This window comes from Rhinopithecus bieti, unplaced genomic scaffold (genome assembly GCF_001698545.2).
Source record: "Rhinopithecus bieti isolate Rb0 unplaced genomic scaffold, ASM169854v2 scaffold_41257, whole genome shotgun sequence".
Lineage (NCBI taxonomy): Eukaryota > Metazoa > Chordata > Mammalia > Primates > Cercopithecidae > Rhinopithecus > Rhinopithecus bieti.
In genome coordinates, this window is record NW_016816833.1 from 233,078 (window position 1) to 242,925 (window position 9,848).

Genomic DNA, 9,848 nt, shown 5'->3' on the forward strand with positions numbered 1-9,848 from the left:
AAAAAAAAAAAAAAAAGAAGAAACTAAGCTGACCAAATAAGCTACTTTACTTCCAATGTTACATTATAACTAATATTAGACATTAAATTTAGTTGCTACTCTGATTCTGTACCAAAGGGAAATATTAGAAAATACTTAAAATTTTTGTATAGCAATAAAGAATCTAAATAGATTTTCAATCATCCTTATTACCTCTAGGCAAGTTAAAAATGTAAGTGTCATGTACAGGCAAAGCAACTTTTCCTCTTCTCTTAGCCGTTAAGTGCTTTTGAAAATCAGTGTGCTAAAATTAAGAGTTATTAAGAAAAGGTCAAATTATCTGTTGGAAAAATCAAGCAGCTCCTCAAATCAATGTTACTGTGGCTTAAAAGCTTCTTCAATTTTTCCAAAAATTTTGGAATTAAGAACACCTTACTAATAGGATTACTAATATTTAAAATTAAGTCCCTGTCTGAAAATCAGGAAACTAAGTCCTATTGTTGGCACAACGAGATGTAATTGTTGGAATAATTGCTTTTCAACACAAAGACAATCTGCTATTAATATGATGACGGACACTATGTGCCAGGCAAATCACAGCTTTCCTCACAAATCCCTTGTTGATGCATCTTCATTACTTATATTCATGCGTCACAGCCTTGAACCTCTTTGTGAAAATTACAGAACACACACACACAAAAAAACTGGTTAAAATTCAAAATGACAGCATCTTTTAAAGAAATAGTTTGACAACTTTCGATTTTTAGAGTGGTTTTTGTGCCTCCTGTTTCCTTATGCTGTTCCAACTTCAGTTCCTGCCATAATTGTCCGTTTCCACCACAGTCAAGTTCTGGGTCCCTGGTCCCAATTAACTGCTCCCAGCCCCAGATGCATTTTCCCTTCCTAATGACGGAATAGCATGGGTTAAAGACTGTTGGTCCTGGTGAGTATCTGATGGAAGCTTTCTTTCTAATAGTCAAGATATCTGAAAGAACAGTCGAAAAGGGAGAGCTTAGGACACTGAGCAGCTGCCTTAAGAATCTATCTAGAAACACACATTTTTAGACTTGTTTATTTTTGGGACTTTCTAGAACTTGCCCTGAGACAGGTAACTTTTACACAACAGACTGGCAAAGTATTGGCTACACAGTGGCAAAGTACTGCCTATAGAGCTGTTTAGGAGATTTGCTTTAATGAGCAGATAGGAATGTGTTCAAACATGTGTGCACGCGTGCGTGCACGCACACACACACACACAACCCTCGTGGAACTTTTCCATTCTTAGGAAGAAAAAGACTTAAACACATAATCATACAATTAAGCATATTATATAAATAAATAATTAATGTAGCTAAATTATACTTGTAGATAACTTAATTACCTGCAGTTCACTCAACACAGTTAAATTGAGCATCCTGTTAGGTACAAAGGATAAGATAGTGAATACAACAGGCATGAGGCCTGTCCTCAAGAGACCGATATTCCAGTGGCGGAGGTGACATACAACATAATAAACAAGTCACAAAATGATAACGAAGTTCTTTATAAAGTACCTCTGGAGTAGATAAACAGGGCACTGAGGTTACAGACTGATGGACTCTGAGGAGGAGGGTAGTTACTCAAGAAAAGTATTTCTAAGAAGGTGACATTTAAAGTGAGACCTAAAGAAAAAGCAAGAACGAGTCAAAGTAGGAGCTGGGCAAGGAGTGTTTTAGGCAAAGGAAAGAGCCAAGGCAGAAAGACCCAGTAGCAGAATGGTTGCTGGTATGATCCAGCAACTCCCAGAAGGTATGAGTGATTAAAACACAGCAGGAAGGGAGTAGAGGTCCCAGGAAGACACAGCTGTAGATGCAAATAGGGTCCACATTCCATACGTCCCTATAGGCCAGGTAAGCGGTTTGGGTTGTATTTTCTTTACAATTTGAAGTTCCTTAGTGTTACCGCAGTTGAAAAGTTTAAATTGTTTATTTTATCATATCAATTATATATATTCCTATTCAATAAAATAGTATGTAATGCACCTCCAAATACCTACAATGCCTCTACTGATACAGAAAATAGTATAATAAGGAAAGCTGTCAGTGCCTTTTTAATATAAATTCAGTACTGTATAGAACCTTTAAACTCTTGTGAATTCTGTGTCATCAAGGAAAAAAGATGGCCTTAACTTACTGCTAGAAAACTAGGTGAGTTTTGAGCTAAGACAGTAATAAAACTATCTTCTATACAAAATAGCATAGGTACAACAACAAAATAGCCTAATACAACAATAAAAGCACAGACACAATTTCCTCTGTACTAGAAATTTCCAAAAATTGTGAAGTCTCACATAAGTAGAGATTAAAAGAACTATGGAAAAATGAAACTCTTAAATAAGAGGTTAAATGAGAAAAACAATTTGTGGTGACTCACATGGTTAATCCTTATCCCTCAATTCACATGTAGGTGTGGTGAGGCACCCATAAAAGCGAAGAGTCTGTACTTATACTGAGACCAGTGCTTCAGAGCACTGTCTCAGTGTGGCTTTGTAGCAATGATCTATGCTATTAGTATTCATCCTAACTAACAGATGAAGAAAATACTATAATTCTTTAAGTAGATGCTGAAAAGCATCAGCTATCTCACAAAATGGAAAGAATATGAAGGTTTATTCAAGGTATTTTTCTATTTAAACTCCATGTGGTAAGAGATAAACTATTGCTTTATTTAGCTTTCTTGTTTAACGGTGAATAACATTTATTCACTCAATTTCTTTGTTATTTTTGTCTGGAAAACATGCTTCTATTTTCTATTCTCAAAAGCCAATTTTACAATTGACAGAGACTCATGTATTTTTAAATTTCTTGTCTAAACAAACTACAGTAACAAAATAATATTAAATGCAGATATTTAACTGCTGAAAGTCTTTGTTATCAATAAACACCTGTATAATCAAAAGATCTCCTTTCTCTCTATTCTAACTTACCAATAATGTAAGTATTATAAACACATTTTAAAACTGAGAAAACCTAGGAAATTTAATCTTTGAGATATTTTAATAGTCAATAAAATGTAATCTGATGTTAAAAAATTTCTAGAGGAGATAATTATGACATGTCATTTTAATATTCTGCTGAGGTAATGCTTTAGTCATTTTAGTTTTATGGGAGGGAATTATGCTACCTTTTTATTAGTATCAACAATTGGCTTTCAGATTTTATAGTCATTATCAAACATACACTTGCATCAAACCACTTCTGATCAATTTCAATCCCTAATGAACTTTGCTTCTTTTAAGCACTATTCAAAACCACAATGAAATCTTTCATGTAATTCAGATCTGAAGAACAGATTTTCAAAATGACTCAAGTGCTGATAAGACTGTTTTACACCATGAGAGAACTTCAACTGTATCTGACTTCACCACTGCACCCACTCTACTAACAAATGCATGAACATTTCCTTCTTAAAGAAAACAGGCCTGACACATAGCAGATCCTTGTGTTTCTGATATATATGAAAACATCTCAATGCCTTTAAAAAAAAAGTTGGTTTTATCTCCACTCCATACACTCATCCCAATTTTAGAGATAATTTAAACTAAGCAACTTGCTCCATGAATGATAAGTACAGTATGCTTTTTTAAAACATGAAAGAGAAACCTATGATTTCTGTGAAAAACACCACTTTAAATCATCTACATTACCAATAAATGTCTCATGTACTTTAATGTACTTATTGACCACAAATTAGAATATTTATATGTTTTCTTGGTAATTTTTCTGTTCTACAGTTGAAAGTAAGATTTTAGTCTTCTCTTTATTACCCTTTAAACTAGACAAAATAATTGAGTATTTTGATTATGAAATCTTACAAAATGACAATTCAATATGAAGGTCTTGAAGTAAAATACATTCTTAAGAAGCAAAAGAAAATATAACTATTTAAAATGTCTGATGAATTCAGGTCCAAGAGAGGTTAGATGACTTGCCCCGTGTACATCTATCCGAGGTGAGAGAGTGTGTGAAGTCAGCAAGTAACATTTCTATAAGGGAACTCATTCCCACTGATTCATTTTAAGCGTCTACCTAGAACCTACTCAATTAGCTGTGGTGAAAAACAAATCCTTATATTCCATAACCTACCATTTTAGTGAAGGGAGCTACTTAATACAGACCACCTTAAATTAAACTTCCATTTGAACTAAGAATTAAATGGCCAACACCATGGATATGGATATTCCTTGTTTATGGGTTAGATACAGTTTAAAGTTTAACTTTACAGCATATATTTTTATTTTCACATTCATTGCTCATTAACTACTAGAATAATCTAAAATCAAATAGTAAGCTATAATTTATAATTTCCAGGGATGTCTCTTTGGTGCAGTGAAAAATGGCTTTATGTTAGCAAACTGATGGGACAAGCAGCTCAATCATTTTCACCGTATATTTTCTAACTTGCGCGCATTTCCTACTATTTGCAGTTATTTCCAAGTATAATACAAAACCTAAGAGACAAATTCGTATACAAATACGTTATGTCACTAAAATGCAATTTTATACCAGCACACATAAGGGTGATAACTATTAACATTTTTTATTCAGAGTGCTTCTGGGGAGGTTGCTATTTAAAATTAGACTTCTGAATTCTACCTTTAAAAAGAAAACCAGCATTACTTCTATGTTACAGCCTAGGGATCTGCATTTTAGCAATCTCCCCCTAGTGAGTCTGTTGCAAAGCGTGGTCAAAGTACCACACTTAGAGAAACTATGCCCCCGAGTCCCATTGTATTTGGTATTTAGGACATGAAGTGAGGCAATGCAAATTTGTATTCATTATTCTAGTAGAAGCTAATGAAGTTCCCTGTTTTGAAGAATACTTTTTCATTTTTTCCGAGAAGTTCCCTTGACCACATTGAGGAAGTACAATCAATTTGTTCTGATTATCATTACCACATGAAACAGAAACCTCTTTGTGGCTGTTTCTTGACAGTCAAGGCACAAGACACTAAAACTTCTGTACACATATAACTGGTTCCAAAGAGGTGCTGATCACCAGCTGTGCACAAGTTCATGGAAGTACACCCAGCAGTGAATACCTAGTAGTTTTCTCTCAGCCTCTAGGACAAGAGAGGAGGTAAACAGAACCACCTCCTTCTCCCTCACCAAAGGACATTTTGATAACATCGACTAGCTATCTCTGTTTTCATCTCAGATGAAAGGATAAATCTCCTCTTTCCTTAGGATTCCAGTTCTTTACACCCTTAACAGCCAAAGTAGTCTCTTGGTGAGTCAAGAAATCAAGAAGTTACTTACAAAGACTGCAAAGCACTCAGCCCTCGAATGGCTTCACTGGGTACTGTTTTCAATTGATTATTCTGGAGCGTTCTGAAAGAAAATTTTTGGTTAGTGAGTAACAAGTGATAGTTACATTTTTTCTTAGCAAAATTCAGAGCCCTTTTTTTTTTTTTCCAAAAAATATTTCCAATGTGAAAATGTGGGGGGAGGCGGAGGTGGAAAGCATCTAAGACAAGAGAATTGCAAAACTTTAGGAAGCACTTGTTGTAAAGCCAGAAAGCAAACCTATATTGCTATCCCAAGCCATGCCCTAACACAGACTTGCTGGGTAATCCACGTTTCCAAGGGTGATTTTGTTTCTGGTAATTAAGGCACTCTAGTTAATGTTCATCATCCTGGGTACTATCAGTTAATGTTAATTAGGAGCTATAACAAGTTAACTGGGAGGTATAATAAGCAAATCCGTTGGAATGCCTAATGCCTTTTCAAATTGGAATAAAGCAGAGCCCGGAAACATGGACATCAGGTAAAGCCAATTTTTCCAAGCGGATGGCAGATCCCAAGCTCTTAAGGAACAGCAGCAATGTCCTCAATACATGTGGGGCCAGAAGAGAAATAGAGCTTTGATCATCTACTAGTTAGGGCCTGCCAAATAGATGCATAGATCCATACTGAAAATGAAATCCTTTTGATTTTTTGCCTGAAGCCATTCCTGTCACATTAATAAAATGACTGCCTGACATGAATCATAACCACAGAATAGACGAGATAAAGGTCCCACCTAGCTCACTGAACCAGAGAGGTCTAATGACCTGCTGAAGGTCATCCAGCATGGTAGTGGCAGAAGTGGGGGCAGTCAGTTCCCCTGTTTCCTAATCTGCCACACTCCAGGCTCCTGACCACTGCCAGGAATTTATTTCCTCACCGTTCGCTGGCTATATAAATTGTAGGCATCTGAATTCCCTCGAGCTCTAAAATTATTTTAACATTTGGAGCGCTTGTAAGCCTTTTTCCCTTTTAGGGTCAGGTAATTCAAAGTTCTTAGAGCTATAAGTAGAAACAAAACCCTACCAGTAAAACTTAAGTATGGGTTTGCTTCAATGCATTAGGCACCCAAAAAGTCTAACATTCAACTGTAATATGCTGGAGGTCAGAATACCTATTAGTTAGAGTTTTAACTTTTGTTATCTAGATGCAGGGTTGCCCAAATCAGCCTCTAGCCTCCCACACTCCCCACTGGCCACTCCTTAAATCTTTTAATCCTGAACTAAAAGAAACTGTGCTTAACCTAGTTCCAAGCATGTTGACTATGCAGAAAGAAAATACACAGCCAGCTGTGAAACTCTAAAATTGCATTACTTACAGAACTTTGAGTTCTTTCAACCCAGACAAGGCCTTTGGGTGGATAAAAGAAAGGTCGTTGCCCGCCAATTGTCTAGAAAAAAAAAAAAAAAAGTAGCAAGAAAAAAAGATAGTGATTCAGACTTAAAATTCCGAATTTACAAAAACCTAATCTGTGATTAAAGCTCTATGTTAAACATTTCTCAAGTCTATCTGACATTAAACGTGGACTTAAACCCTTGCTAAAATGATCCTGCAAGTCTTCCAATGAGATAAATGTCTCTAGAATTTTTTTTTTAAGTCCCAATACAATAATTTAAGCAGGCACATTTTTATTCTGGTGAGGTCAAGCAAGCCAAAACACATTAAACCAAATTAAGTTTGCTATTCATGGTCACTCTGCAGCTTGCAGTGTTTTCTAAGGGCCTCATAAATACAAGACTACTGGTCAGCAGGCAAGAGTGTTTATACAGATTAGAGCAAACCAGTCTGTCAAGGAAGAATGCTTTTGGGAGGCAAGTCAGCCTGTTATCTCTGCATAACCAAGGGCAGCATATCCAGTGCAAAAGAGAGACAAAAAGTGAGTCACTGAAAGCATAACTTTCCAAACAATGGCCTATATTTTTTTTTCTGAAGTAATCAGGTTTTCCTAAAGAAATATTGACATGACAAATTCAAGTGGGGATAAAAGTAGAATAAGGAAAGGATAAGAATTCTTTGGATCCTTTTGTAAGAAATCTGGGCACCCAATTCATTCTGAGCCCTACTTTTCCTCCCATTTCCCTGGGCATCGAGAAATAGAAGAAAAAGTTGAACAGAAGATATTAGGGAGAAGAATCAGGATGCAGGGCAGTGATTCACGTAAGTTAACTTGTAGACAGGTGAAGTGAAGGGGAGTTTTCAAATGTGTCCTCCAAAATGATGATTGTGTGTTCATATGATCAAACACAGGACACTCCTGGTTCCTGGTTCTGTCAGGGATACTCTCCTAACCAGCTAGATTCTGTAACTGTGTATATATATTTTTTAATGCTCTTTTCCACACATGTCTCAGGACCACATAGTCACCAAGTCCTCCTTTAAAATTCCTCTGTTAAAATTTATAATTAAATTTTTTAAGTTTAAAAATTTATAAAACTTAATGTTTATAATCCCTCCTTTAAAAGGTATGCATTTCCACTATTCTTCCTATTCCCTCCCTAAAACCTCTGCATCCCTAAGCCTTATTCATCAATTTATTCATTCATTTAAAAATGAGTACCTAGTAAGTGCCAGACACACAACATCTTTAGGTTCCCCCCTCTCCTCTTCTAATCTATTCCACTTATACATCCTGATTTTAGGGATACAAGAAAGATATTTTACCGGCCTTAAAATCTGAAGTCACTGTGGCCTGAAGCTCTACTTTTAGATGCATTGTTTCCTCTTGAAGTGGTGTTCCACCTATTAATAAAATGCAAATTGCCCTGGGAAGTGTAATCCTTACCTAACATTAACACAGAGGCGATTGCACTGAAGATAGGGGGCGGGAAGGGGACAGGAAAGCAAACAGTCAAAAGACCCAGAAAAGGGGTATGAAGAATTATTTTTTCAATGGCAAGAATAACAATGCTGGATTCTCAGGCAATACCACCAAGTTTAGCACAGTTCATGCTCCTAAACTAAATTCTTCCTAAAAAGTCCTCCCACCATGCACTTTGTTTCTCACAAGGCATCCAAGCACCTACATTCTACACTGCATTGCCTTTCAACATTTCCCCATAACCCAGGCTCACAACAGCTTGCTTTTGTGCCGTCAGCCTTGTAGCCCTTCACCTCCCAGGGCCCACCAGAAGTAAAACAAGGGACTGAAGACGGTTTTAAGGCCTCTTCAGTTGCTTCCATTTTAAAATATTTCTCTTTAGCAAATGCTCTTGGTTCTAGACTAGCCAGCTTTACCACTACATTTTTTACTTATTTATTTATTTTATTTATTTATTTTTTTGAGACGGAGTCTCACTCTGTCGCCCAGGCTGGAGTGCAGTGGTGCAATCTTGGCTCACTGCAATCTCCACCTCCTGGCTTCAAGCGATTCTCCTACCTCAGCCTCCAGAGTAGCTGGGATTACAGACGCCCACCACGCCCAGCTAATTTTTGTATTTTTAGTAGAGACGGGGTTTCACCATGTTGGCCAGGCTAGTTTCGAATTCCTGACCTCAAATGATCCGCCTGCCTCGGCCTCCCAAAGCACTACATCTTTTAAATGTTTCACCTAGCAACCTCATTTGTACCCCCTTAAACACCCAACTGCAATGCTGCTTCTCTTGAAAGCTTCAGTTCTTTTTTTTTTTTTTTTTTTTGAGACGGAGTCCCGCTCTGTCGCCCAGGCTGGAGTGCAGTGGCCGGATCTCAGCTCATTGCAAGCTCCGCCTCCCGGGTTTACGCCATTCTCCTGCCTCAGCCTCCCGAGTAGCTGGGACTACAGGCGCCCGCCACCCTCGCCCGGCTAGTTTTTTGTATTTTTTAGTAGAGACGGGGTTTCACCGTGTTAGCCAGGATGGTCTCGATCTCCTGACCTTGTGATCCACCCGTCTCGGCCTCCCAAAGTGCTAGGATTACAGGCTTGAGCCACCGCGCCCGGCGAAAGCTTCAGTTCTTATAAATGTGCCCTATGCACGAACACTCAGAGCTCATAAACTTGGTCACAAGCTACCGTCTACTGGTTGTTTCTTGTATATTAGTCTTGTGGGCCAAGTACAAATGCCTTCAAGAGCAGGGTGTGCATCTCAAACTTCTGTTACCACCCACCGACGTGCCAATTCATTAGCTAGAAACTGCTTTCTCAGAAGCTCCTCCTTGAAAATGCTCACCATTCCGACGCCATAGCATCCCAAAGTCTACCTTAGTGCAAGCTTGGTACAAGCAATCTCAAAGGGACCTGTCTCACTCATTAAATTCAACTGATAATGTTCACAGCTGTAATGCAAAGTGGTTAAAAGGTCACATTTTAAAAGATCATATTGCACCACAAGAGCCATAAGAGGCAGTAGTCATCTTTCTCCAGGGCCTCAGATAGCCCTATGATTGCTCTTCCAAGTGTTAAAAAGCTAGAGTCCTCCAAAAAAGAAATACTATAAACAGACTAAGGCTGTTGCAGGATTCTTATTATTCTTTTGTCTCTAACATGAGTCTTGAATGTCCTTGTATCTATGGGGCTTTCCTTGAGTTCAGCCTATTGTGCTGGGCTCATTAAAAAAAAAAAAAAAAAAA

The 9,848-nt window shown here is 37.6% G+C and overlaps 1 protein-coding gene across 1 annotated transcript in view; it reads right to left on the reverse strand.

Moving 5' to 3' along the window:
• The window catches only part of LGR4 (leucine rich repeat containing G protein-coupled receptor 4), a 112,613-nt gene that overhangs the window by 21,687 nt on the left and 81,078 nt on the right, over positions 1-9,848 (reverse strand). Inside the window, 2 exon segments of the mRNA XM_017855301.1 lie at positions 5,277-5,348; positions 6,622-6,693. Of these exon segments, the coding sequence (XP_017710790.1) occupies positions 5,277-5,348; positions 6,622-6,693 (144 nt within the window).